At 38.9% G+C, this 13,910-nt stretch overlaps 1 protein-coding gene across 1 annotated transcript in view; it reads right to left on the minus strand.

Annotated features, from left to right (window-relative positions):
• The window catches only part of LOC126095465 (uncharacterized), a 53,139-nt gene that overhangs the window by 25,938 nt on the left and 13,291 nt on the right, over nucleotides 1-13,910 (minus strand). The window contains exon 3 of the mRNA XM_049910256.1: nucleotides 9,148-9,274. Within this exon, the coding sequence (XP_049766213.1) occupies nucleotides 9,148-9,274 (127 nt within the window). The remainder of the gene's footprint in view (nucleotides 1-9,147; nucleotides 9,275-13,910) is intronic.

Consider the following 13,910-nt stretch of genomic DNA (forward strand, 5'->3'; position numbering starts at 1 on the left):
TCCGTCTCTAATGATCTCATTGTCTACTAGACGTTAAGCCCTAATAAACTTAACTTTTATTTCTTTTATTCCTTATCTTATTCTTATGGTCGCTACAAGGTATTTTTGATTGAAGTAATACTGTCTTCCTCTGATAAAGGTTTTCTAAATTAATCTGTAAGTGATATATATGATTGAAGTTAATACTGTCTTCCTTTGAAAAGGTTTACTAAATTAATCCAAACACATTTTCAAGGGAACAATGTCGCCTTTCTTCCACAGTTTCCCATATAAATTCCCTGAGAATTTTTGTTATAATTTATCATGGACTATAACAACCTGTTAAACTCTAGCAGCTGTATCTCAATTCCTTGTATGTCTGTTGTCATGTCCACTGTAAACGGACTTTAAAAATTGGATGGTGCTATGCAATAGGTTACACTACAATTTTGCATGTTTTTCTTACAATCCACCAGATAAATTTAAGTACGCCATTCGCATTTCCTGATGTCAATTTCAAGTGTTCTTTCCATTTCCATTTAGTGTTATCTTCAGTTACTTAGACAATGTGACAAGCTTCAGAAGTTTACCACTATTCTTATAATGATGTGCTACATGTGCTACCCTTTCTTTGCTGTGAGAATTACCTTGCATTTATACACATTTAATGAGAACCACTATTCAGTAGACCAAGAGGAAATAACATCTACATAGCTTTGTATTTTATCATAAACATACAGGCACAACACTGACCTTTAAAGAACAGCATTGTCAGTAATGGTGACCCAATCACATAAATTATTTATGTGAACAATCTTTCTGTTACACTTTCTTTGGGTGCATCTGATAATAATTGTGTTTCTGTCAAAGGTTTGCAGTATAGTATACCTTGTTCTACCATGTGAAATTCTTTGGAGCAACTGTATAACTGTGAACTGCTTTTGTATGACAGTATATTGGTCATCAGTTGACACTATGGTGCAGTGTTACTAGACATGTTTAAGAAATTGAAGAATATTATGTATTCTTAGATTATATAATACAGATGTTCACCTACATCTACTATTTGAGGAAGAGAAAAAAGTGAAAAAGCTAACTGTCTTTAATTTATTTTCCTGTTTTCCACCATGGATGTTATATAAAACTGGAATTATTTTTAAAAGCTATATATTTTCAAATTGTTTTCAAAACAACCTTATTCCCTTCAAAGCACTCTCCATTACAACTAATACATTTGTCCCACTGATGCTTCCACTATTCGAATCATTTTTTGTATGCATCCATTGTTCTAATCATTTTTTTGTAGTTGTCCTTAGAAATGGCTAACAGTTCCTCCCTCATTTTTTATTGACTTCTTAAATGTTGTCAAATCAGTGTCCTCTAATGCCCCCTTTTCATGTGTGAAAATAAGGAAAGTCACACCGAGCCAGGACAGGCGAATAAGGTGCATGGGGCAGTGGAACAATGCCATTTTTAGCCAAAAACTGTCTACCAGGGATGGCTGTGTTTGCAGGCGCATTGTAGTGGTGGAAGAACCAGTCTCCTGTGCATCACAAATCACATCTTTTTTTGATGAAGATAACCCACTAATCTCTAACAGTTGACCAATTGCCTGTTGACAGTCTGTGAACACAAGTTCTCGAATTTTTTCAATATTTTCGTCAATTTGGGCAGTTGATGGACATCCAGAATGAGGTTTGTCATCAGTGAACATGTCGCCATTTTAAATCAAGCACACTACTGGTAGACTTAAGTTTTTCCCATAGTGTTATCTTGGTATACTGTATTCAACATTAGAACAGTTTCAGCAGCACTTTTACCACGCAGGAAGCAAAATTTCACAGCTGCACGTTGTTCACTTAAACTTGCCATCATAAAAAAACGAAACAAGAACAAAACAGCACTGCAGATGAACAGAACAAGCCAGGTCAACAACATAGGTGGCACCGAACTGACAATGAGTTGCGCTATACACGCCTAGTGGCAGAAACTTGTGCTACACAAGCTCCACCCATGGCAATGTTATCCCCCCCCCCCTCCCCCCTTGTAATGTTCCAAATTTGAGTATGTCCTACAACATGTAATAGGATATGTGCCAAGACACCCAGTAATAGCTAACTAAGTGCTAGAGACCATAAGGAGCACTCGAGAGGAAGAACTGTACAGCCGACTGCGGTGGCCGAGCAGTTCTAGGCGCTCCAGTCCAGAGCCGCGCTGCTGCTACAGTCGCAGGTTCGAATCCTGCCTCGGGCATGGATGTGTGTGATGTCCTTAGGTTAGTTAGGTTTAAGTAGTTCTAAGTTCTAGGGGACTGATGACCACAGCAGTTAAGTCCCATAGTGCTCAGAGCCATTTGAAGAACTGTACAGGCAGACAGAGATAAGTATTAAAGACATTGTCTGCAGTAGGTGTGCAAAAGTGGAAAGACTGCCACAGCAGGAAGATATGACGGAAAAGCATAGAAGCAAAAGATGCAGATAGATATTAATGGGACAAAAAAAGTATTCATGTTTGCTACATCTAAAGTTTTGCTTTCAGACATTTTATTTTACATGTCATAAAATGTATCTATGGACCAAACAATTTTAAGGATTTACTATTTTTCATAAATTACTCCCAGTATCTACCTTACTCAATGGTTCTAAAGACTCAAGACTTCAGTCTCAGGTTAAATGTGGATAAACTATTACAACAATAAACACGTATTACTCTTTATTCCAATTAACAGCTCTCATTGTCCACTGTTGGCTCATTTTTTGTCACATAAATTTGATTATTGTGTATGTTTCTATAGTTATTTGTTGTGATTATACAGTGTAAATTACCTGTGACTTATTGAATAGCTACTGCCAGGAACATGGTAACCTTAACTTTTCTGGAATACTGGGTTTTCACTGTTTGCACATATGTACGTTGAGCACTTTGTTCTTTTGTTGTAATTTCGCCACACCCAGGTGCACAAACATTGTAACAATGGAAGACGAAAGTCATGTGTTGCTAAGTCAGTGTACGTGCAAAGATATAAATAAAAGACAGAAGCACAATATTAAGCATAATAAATGGAAGAGGAACAATAAGAATTACAAATGGAATTCGGGTTGGCCCACAATAAAAAATCTGTGTCTGGGAAAATCTTGTCTGAACAGGTGGGTGCAAAAAGTTGTAAGGGAGACACAGGAGGCCACTTTGTGCAAATACTGCACATTTTAGTAATTCTGACAAGAAATGCAGAACAAATTCAGGTATGTTGAAAAACTTTGTGCATGGTATACGAGGTACAGCCAAAAAGTTACAGGATTTTTTTAATTTAACAGGCTTCATACATCCAATTCCCATTTTTTTTTTTTATTGTTGGCACACATATTCCTGACATATGTTTGCATTTTCAGCTGTTTCTGGATATTTAGTTTCTTGTTGTCACTTGAAAAGGCTATGCATGTTTTTGAGTATTCGGCGAAATTTTACTTTCGAAAAAGATGGGTCGAAGAATTTGCAACAAATTCTGCATGGAAAATGTAATAAAGTGCAGCACCACATCTGAAATATTGACTGCAGTTTTTGGCAAATCTATTACACATAAGACAAGAGATTACAAATGGGACAAACATTTCAAAGAGGGTCGAAGATGACAACAAATGCCCTGGACACCCTAGGATATCAATTACTGACAAAAATGTGGAAGAAGCAAAGAAAATGGTTCTGGAAAATCACCCAATTGCCACCAGAGAGGTTGCTGATGATGTCAGCATGTCCTTTGGCTCAGGCCACGCAATTTTTTGGATGTTTCGGACATGAAATGTGTAGCAGCAAAGTTTGGTCCAAAATTGTTAAATTTCGACCAAAACTATGTCGCACAGACATCATTCAGAAATTGCTGAATGAAGCCGACAATGATCCAAAACTTCTAAAGAAATTATAACAGGTGATAAAACGTGGGTATATAGGTAGGACATCAACACCAAGGCCCAATTGTCCTAATGGAAACTGCCTGAAGAGCCAAGACAAACAAAAATTCAGGTCTGATCATATGTGAAGGATCTTCTCACTGTTTTCTTTGATTAGAATGGGATAGTGGTCGTGGATATGTTCATAAGGTCAATAAGGAATACTATCTGGAAGTTATATCTTGTTTGTGTGAAGAAATCTGAAGAAAACAGCCAGAATTGTGTCAAAACCAATTGTGGAAACTGCATCATGATAAAGCTTCCATTCATACCTCAATGCTTGTTCATTGTTTTTTTGGTAAAAGACAAAACTGTTTTCTTCTTCTGTCATTTTATTCACTGGACATGACTTCCTGTGACTTCCTGAGGCTTAAGAGAACTGTGAAAGGATTTTGTTTTGCCACTTGTGATTAGCTAAAAACAGAATCACTGAAGGAGCTGAACACCATAATGAAAACTGTGTTCCAAAAGTGTTTCCACGATTCGAAAAAGCACTGGCACAAATGTACTATATTCGAGGGGAAGTACTGCAAAGAGGACAAAGTTGATGTCGATGAAAAAATAGACTCCTTAAGGAAAACAAAAATTATTGCTACTTTTTTCATCACACCTCGTACATAATCACTGCTAGACACCTGCAAATGCTCCAAGAGAAGATAAACCATGGCATACCCTTTCAAGACAGAAAGGGTTAGCACAATAATTGTCTGAACAAACTGCAGGATGAGCTGAAGAATTTAATAATAAACTACAAAACAAGAAAGCCACTACTCAGGACATAAAAGTGAAAAGCTCTGCCTGAGTTATGATTTGAATGTAAATAAACTTCACCATCTCTTTAAAGAATAAAATACTACAATACAATACAGTGAAAGAGCATACAGAGATATTTTCAAGGCATGATATAATTTATGCTTCGGAATACCACATTTGGACTCAGATGAGTATTTTTACACCTTCAATTAATTAACAGTCAAATTGAAACAGAATGAAAGAAAATTCATGAAGTGAGCAAACTGCACCATTTCCAGCTGGAAGCAGCATATTTAATCCTGCAGAATGGTACAGAGAAGCCTAAAACAAATAAAACCTGTGTTGCAACAGTGTAGGGAAAGATAAGAGTGCTATTTACCATAAAGGTAACACATTAAGTGGCAGACAAGCACAATTAAAAGACAGTTACACATAAACTTTACACCACAGCATACGTCAGAAAAGGAAAAAGAAAGAGAAACAAACACACACCATTCACTCACAGAAGAAGCACACCTCACATGCACATGACAGCCAACGCCTGCAGCTCAGACCAGCCTGTAAGTATCACGTGGAATGGACTCGGCAATCTGGATGGGGTGGGTTGGGGAAGGGATAGCAGTGTACAGGTAGGGTGAAACAGGATTGCTGCCTGGCAGTGTGAGCAGACTGCCAACAGGTGCAGTGTCAAGAAGTTGAGAGACAGGGAGGTGGGGAAAAAAGTGCGGAAAAGGAGAGGAATAGGGAAAGATGGATGGGTGCGCTGCAGAGGACAGCAAACAAAGAGGATGGGAGGTGAGAAATGGTCTATTAATTGTGCCTGTCTGCAATTGAACATGCCATCTTCATGGTGAGTAGCAATCTATCTTTTCCTACACTGTTGATATTCCAACCTGGAGTTTCCTTGGTCTGATTTTGCTGAACTGCATTTCTTGCATCCCACAACCCTCTGATGTTTTCCTTTGTTACTATTCTCTATAGGATTACTCTTCTCAGTGTCCATCCTTTCTCTTCTTTCCTGTGTTTATTCACCATCTTCCAAACCGCATCAACTTCTCAGCCACACAGCATCAATTATCGTCCACACACAACGCATGCTTCGTGACCACACTGATTATTTTTGCAGCATCTGATGTCCCAAATTCTGTCCTTCGATAACTACAAACATATTTCTTCCTATTGATCCCACTTCATTCCCCATCCTGACATACTTTATTATTTTATTTTCCATACCTGCCCATGCTAAACAAACTTGTGATCAGCAATCTAAAGCATCCCCCGTCTCTCTCTCTTCCCTTATCACAACACACACATACCCCCATACCCTCTATTCCTTTCCTCCCATGTTTCCATATGTTTTAACATATTTGTGTGTATTTTTACATAACTGCATGCAGTTTCAAGCATTTTTATGTACATTTATGTATCTGTGTGTGTTTTTGCATGTCCTTATGTATGCTTACACGTCTTTTCTCTTATCCAGCTCTTCTCACAAGCATCAACACCTTATTTTGTCTGTTTCCACATCATTCTCATTTCCTTTATACTATCCTTGACACAATGGACCTTTGCTCCAACTTCCTACACCAGTTTAGAAAGTGTCCTTTCCCTGTCTAAAGCCCAGTCCCACATACTATTTCTTAAATGCTGTCTAAACCAAGAAATCCCCTCAATAGCCTAACCATAAAAATTCCTTTCTCTGGATCCCACCTCTCCTTTCACAATGACCTTCACCTTCTCAGATTCTGTCAGTCCCTGGCCCTCACAAACTTGGTACTGCAAAAGTACATCTCTGTGGCACAGGCATCCCAGAACTACCTCTGCTCCCTCCACAAGATACTGCTTATGTGAAAACTCTGCTTCATACATCACATCTCTGAAATTGAATCCCTTACTCTCTGCAACACCTGGAGGAGCATTCTCGACACCACCTCTGTAAGTTATCCACCCTGCTGACACCCTACTGCAGCCTCGGGGCACCACTATCCAACCGTATCCTACCCACAGTGTTCCTCCTTGTCCACCTCTCATACCACTTATACCCTGCCTAGCTGACCTCCTCAATTCTCCACATCCACCAAAACTCCATCAAATCCAGAGCCGATGCACTCCCGTAACACTGTTGTTAACCCTTCCATCAAAATCCTCAGCTCCACAGAAGTTTAAGTCCTATCCAAAGGCTCCACACCCAAATTTAAATATGCTGGACTTGTTGAAGACCTACTCTCCTTCTCACGATCCCTGCCATGGAAAAACTTCTTTGCTGCCAATCATTCCTTTCAAAGCCAACCTAATTCCAACACTGAACCCTCCCTCTTCCAGTTCACACCACCATCTAACCATGATCCCCCCCACCTAACTACTTGCTGGTCACCTTCCAGGAATTCCTTACCTTCAACTTGGTCTCACCATCCTTCCCCATGCCTCTTCCTCAGAACACTGATCTTTCAGCAGAAGAAATAATAGTCATACACAACCTCAAAACAAATCCTGACCTAATTATCCTATCTGCATCATTGTTGTTATGAATCGTAGTGACTACTGGTAGAAGGCCTCTGCCAGCTGTCTGACTACTCCACCTATAAACTCTGCCAGAGTGATCCCATCCCAAAAATCCAACAAAACTCCAATCCCTGGTTAAAGCCATAGGCCCTTCCCAGAAACTCTTCCCCGAATCCATTTCCCTCCTCACCCCAATGACACCCTGCACACCCACATTCTACATGCTTCCCAAAACCCACAAACTCAACAATCCTGGATGCCCCATTGTGGTTGGTTACTGTGCCCCCACTAAAGAATTTTGGCCCTCATTGACCAACACCTTCAACCAATTGCCCATAATCTAACCTCACACTTCCTTCACCAACTATCCACCATCCCCACCCTTTTACCTTCTGGAACTCTACTCATCACTCTTGATGCCATCTTCATATACAGCACCCTCTCACACCCTTTGTCTTCGTGCTATTGAACACTATCTTTCCCATTATCCTTCAGATTCCAGACCCACTTCCTCATTCCTCATACACCTTACTAACTTTATCCTAACCAGCAACTACTTCTCTTTTGAAAGGAAGATATACAAACAAATCTCCAGCAGAGGCATGGCCACCCACATGGCAACCTATTTATGGAAAATCTAGAGGAGACCTACTACTTGCAACCTTGGTAATCTGCAAACTTAGCAAAACTTTTCAGAGGTAAATACAGCAGTACAGTTCTACTTGTGATAATTAGCTTGAGTAGCCTACTCAGACAGCATAGAGAGCCCCCGGCCGTATCTACAGAAAAGAAAGCTAGTCTGTTAGACATATGGAGATATATATTCCTGAACAACATCAAGCCTTTTATGAGAATCTAAAGATAAAGTGAAGTGGTGTGATGCTTAAGCATTGCAGAACATTCATTTGCAACAGTATTTCTAGTGTTCAGTGAATTCTGTTAAACAGAATGCAAATTGCAAGTATGGTTTCTCAATCATTATCTTTATACAGAATGAAACCAAGACATACTATTAAATACTTTCAATAGCGTGTCAGTGTCGTAAACAGCAAAAATGTGCTACTTTCTTTATAGAGTTACATTTTTTCACATATGTCACACAACTATATTTTGATTATTACGTCAAACAGTCACAATTATTGTCCATTAATAGCTAGCAAACTCATTTATACTGGTTACCAATTGCAGAATAAGCATTCACAAACATTTTGCTTGTGTATTTGTTTTTCTTCTCTCCTACAAAAAATCTGCATTTTGAGTGTTAAAATGTTTTTGCAGGCAGGTATTCAATTAGGCTCGTTGGATTTTCTAGGACTTATCTGAAACACTCCAGTGGTGATATAATCTAAGATTAAAGTGTTACTGCCTTCCACTTCCATTAAAAGTTCAGTTTTACCGGTAAACATTCTGAAATCTTCTTTACTCTGCTTCAGAACTGGCTAAGCAATAAACTTAAATTTTATATCCTTTAACACCGCTACCCTAGTGGGGAAGTACCCTTGAAATATCATTTGTCTGCTTCCTTCCCCAGGGTTGCTCAATATGAAACTGCTTATGTTAATTGGTAAGTGTGTATTTTATAAAAGTATGAATTACTTTACAGGTGTTACTTTTGTCCCAGAATAAACATCATTTCACTTGAATCAGAGGTATTTGCATTTTAAAGTTTCACAGTGTGTCAGAAAATTTTGTTACTTGTGATAGGTCTGTGAAATTTTTCATCTCTTCACCCTTAATTTGATTTTATGTGCTCTTTTCCAATTTATCTTAACCATTAATTGTGTCAAAACAGATAGTACAGGTTGTACAATGTGTAATTAAGTATAAGTTACAGTATTTGTGATTTTGTAGTAAGCACTAAGATCAGAATGGTGACTCATTAAGCACCTGTCTAAAGTGCGTGTATAACACTAAAAAGCCTACCTAATTCTTCCCATATTTTAAAAACCAAAGTAACATAAATACGTACATGATTGCCATTGAGGATTTTTGTGTCAAAAACTTTCTTGGCGGCTGGATCAAAACATTCAAGAGGAACACATTTCCATTTTACTCTTAATTGCTTAGGTACATACAAAATCCTAGACTGCAGGAACCTATGAGAAAAGGACAAAACATATTAAATAATTGAAACAAAAGATGCTTTCACACACAAGAAAAAATTCAGTGCTTCACTAAACAAGAGAACACAAGTATTTCAAATGAACATAAAACCAGATGATTAAATTAATAATAATAATAATAATGAAGTGAATAATGTTTGCCACAGATTGTGCCAAAGAACTGCATTTCAGAAGTTTTTCCCTCTGTAGTGCAACACACACGGATAGGAAACTTCTTAGCACATTAAAATCGTGTGCTGGTCTGAGACTAAACTTGGGACCTCTGCCTTTCACAGGCTAATGCTCTACAACTGAACTACCCAAGCATGAATCATGACCCCCACCTCACAGCTTTACTTCTGCTAGTAACCTCATCTCCTACCTTCCAAACTTCACAAAACTTCTTCTGAGAAATTTGCGCAACTAGCTCTCCTGGAAGACAGTATATTGAAGAGACACAGCTCATCTGCTGCAAAGTGAAGAATTCTTTGTGGAAACATCACCATGGCTGTTGCTAAGTCGTGCCTCTGCAATGTACTTTCTTCCGTGAGACCTAGTCCCGTAAGTTTCACAGGAGAACTTCTGTGAAGTCTGGAATGTCAGAAGTAAAGCTGTGAGGACAGGTCATGAGTCATGCTTTGGGTAGCTCAGTTGGTATAGCACCTGCCCATGGAAGGCAAAGGTACAGAGATCAAGTCTTGATCTGGCACACAGTTTTGATCTGCCACAAAGTTCAGTATAAATCACCATAGCATACAATTTACATGAAATACTTGAGAAGTAATTTAAGTTACAAGAATAAGCAAATGCAGCAGTAGTGAGCAACTTGAATGGCACACAAAAATATATTTGTGAGCATAAAGAGACGGGCAGAATGGGAAGGGTGGTGATACGAGTGGGGAGAGGCAGAAAGAAAAAAAAATATTGAGCTTGTACGAAATAATACAAAATAGCTCATTTTTGAAGACTGCTTTCTAATTTACTTGTTACATACTTTTCACCTCTAATATAACATATTAGGAAGAATTCTGGGACACTGATATGGATGTGATCACTGTTATTATGTCAGACCTCACAGACACCCAACAAGGAAAAAAACTGCTTAGTTGGAGCAGTCTACTAGGGTTATCTACAGTATTGCATCTTTTATGTTGCAAGCACATACTTTACATGAGAACTGCATATGCAATGCCTGTTACTAACGAAGATAAGACACTAGACATGATTTTACCTCTCATAAAACGATCACTGTCCAAAAGAAGCTGTTGAACTTAATAGTTGTCTACAGCACAGTGTTTAGCTAAACAGTATGCTAGGAATAGCATAAATAATATGTTCACGATATGGTAGCAATCGATAAAACCTCTCATCAGCTGGATTTCGGTTGTGGAAAGAGCACAAAATCTATGTTACTGACCAATGAATACATGCACTGTGGTGCACCAAGTCTATTCCCAATTGTTGTCTGTAGCAATATACACTGTCGTCACATTAATGTGGCCACCTGCCAAAAGCCCGAATAACTACCTTTTGCAGTGTGGAATTGAGTCAGTGAGATTCTGGAAGGTACTGACAGGGATGTGGAGCAATGCCAACTCCACTGCAGTGGCCAGCTGTGGTAGGTTTTTTAGTGAAATCCATGGCACGATGAGCCAGATTGAGGTGGTCCCAAAGATTCTCGATTGGATTGAAATCTGAACAGTTTGGTGGCCAGGGAGTAAGGTAAATTCATTATGGTGCTCTGTGACCTGCGTGACACTTAGCATTGTCCTGCTGGCAGATACCATTCTGAAAAGGGGAAAAAAATGCAAGTAGGGATGGACACGGTCTCCAAGGGCAGATGCATATTTGTGACGATCCACTGTGCCTTCCAGTATGATGAGATACTCAGGGAATTCCACGAAAACATTCCCCAGACCATAGCATTCTCTCTTCCAGCTTGGACCCTTGCAACGATTGTTGCAGAGTGTTTTCTTTCAGACATTTCATGCTGATGGAACATAAAACACGATTCCTCAGAAAATGCCATCTGTTCCACTCAGTGGATGTCCAGTTGCAGTATTGGTGTGCAAATTCCAGCTTTCATTGCTGATGAACAGCAGTCAGCATGGGTGCATGAAGCAGGCACCTGCTGCAGAGGCCTTTACACAACAACATTTGCTGAACTGTCACAGAGGAGACACTGTTGGTAGCCTCTCGGTTCATCTGGGCAGCTAGCTGCTCAACAATTGCATGTCTATTCACCAGAATACACCCCCACAACTCTTGTTTACCCCTGTCATCTATGGCCAGTGATGCACCACAGTTGCCTTGGTGCCAATTTTAGATAGCACCATTTCCCCATGCAAGGTGTACTTTAACCAGGTGGCACTCAAACAGTTTACAGACTTAGCTGTTTTGAAAATGCTTCTGCCCTTGGCCTGAAAGCCAATGATTGTGCCATTCTGGATGTCAGATAAATTGCTGATTTCCACAGTGTGACAAAGACTGCACTGTTTTCTGCATCCCCTGGATGCACTTCACACACCCTCCACCGCTAGTGCTGCCACCTACCATGTGTGAGTGGCTATTGCACACTGATGTGAAACACATGCCGTGGTCACATTGCTGTGACTAGACGTGTATATCATCAGCCTGAATTTCACATTTCCTTTAGTTTTGTGTGTACATTGAACACTTCCTGCTATAGATAACAATACGGAAGTAGACTTGCTGCGCCATGTTGCATGTGTCCATTCATTTGCAGTCCATGCTCTGTGCCTTTCCCCACTGAATCCCAGTTTGTGAGAGGTACATATCAATGTTTTGACTGTTTTCCATAGAACTACTACTCTATAGAATGTCGTGTTCCATATTTTTGTGGCATTTGTGGCCACACGTTGTTCATCACTGTAGAATTTATCATTTGGAAATATGTGATGAATCTAGGAATATACTACAACCACCTACATACCACTCTGATAGGGATCACAAAGACAAGATCAGGCTAATTACAGCACACACAGAGGTGTTTAAGCAAACACTTTTCCTGCGCTCGATACATTAATGGAATGGGAAAAAGCCTTAATAATCGATACACTTGAACATATGATCTGCCACGCATTTCACAGTGGTTTGCAGACTATAGATGTAGATGTAAGAGGAGCTGAACTGTTTTAGCCAAACAAACAATAGTTGGAAATTTGGACTGGCACATTGCTGTCTTTTGGAGTTCTGTTTCCATATAACTTCATAAAAGAGACAGAATTCTTTTAATAGAACTTAGGCCATCACTTTTGTAGTCTATGGAAATATTCGAAGTGTGCAATGTCGAAGTACAGTTGCAAAGTGTACTGACAATGCAACATGTTCATTTTATTCTTAAGAACTATAAATTATATCCGGAAGACATAATTTTACCTTTATTGCACCAAAATCTCAATCTCAAGAAAAAAGTGACATACTTTGTAAAATCTCTTTGATGAAATAAAAGCCAACCAAAATTCCACCAAAGTATTATTTCTGTGCACAGCCATTTAAAAACATATGAAGTTTCCTGTCACTTTCTGGAACATTTGTTTTTGTACTAGGCATTTTTTCCTAAAAGTCGTCAGCCATATTTTCTATGGTGTTTTGGCAGATATTTGCAATTTCATTTTTGCAATGTGTATCGGGAATCAGTTCAAACAAACACTGGTCATAACCTCTTTATGTGATGCTGCTGGAAATCAGAATGGTCATCTTCACCCCAGGAACACTTCTCGTCAGTCAAAAACACAACTATCAAATGCCTAGACTTCAACTTCTCTTGTGTCACCTGGCAAAAACTGAATCAAGATATATGTGGGACACGAGAACAGCTACCACTCTGCAGTTGGAGATGGCAAGACTCTCCAAACTGTGACTGTGGCACAGCCAATGGCCACATAGTGTTCAAAGACTGTCCCTTCCATTCTTTTGCCAGATTCCTGGAAGAACTACATCAACCAGCTTCTAAAGCAAAAGAGTAGTTGTAAAATCATTAATTTTTTTCTTTCAGTTTATGTAACTAGTTGTTTACTATTTCTTTCTTTGGAATTGTTAATGTGCTTGTGGGTGTCCATAAAATGCTAGATAAATAAATAATTAGATATTTCAAACCATTTACAGAGGCACCCATATTGACATGTGGAGCTTCTGATACAAAGGACAGTTACCATGAAGCTTAGGCTTTTTGATTGTAAAGTGTTTATATGACTCTTCTCTTCATATCCTTCCCTCCCTTTTTTTAGACAAATCAATAGATACTCTTGAAGGTAAAGCATTGCTAGTACTAACTGGAGACATTATGTCAATACAACATTAATATATGACAACAATGTGTACAAATACTTCGTGCTAAACATTGCAAATAGTACTCTCAAAACAATAAAACATTGAACCATCTTTGGTAACCATGACATTCACGTCACAGTTCCTGTACCTCTAACCAGAGGGCAGATACTTGTCTTTTTCTCATAAAGGATATGAGTCAGTGACTTGTATATCAAAATAAATGTAATACTTTGTGATAAAAGGGGCAGACTCTGCATAGATTGAATTTCTGTTTTTTCATACAATAGCATCTATTTACTTATGTATGTCAAATTAAACAATGTAACTCCATTTTGCT

Source organism: Schistocerca cancellata, chromosome 8 (genome assembly GCF_023864275.1).
Source record: "Schistocerca cancellata isolate TAMUIC-IGC-003103 chromosome 8, iqSchCanc2.1, whole genome shotgun sequence".
Lineage (NCBI taxonomy): Eukaryota > Metazoa > Arthropoda > Insecta > Orthoptera > Acrididae > Schistocerca > Schistocerca cancellata.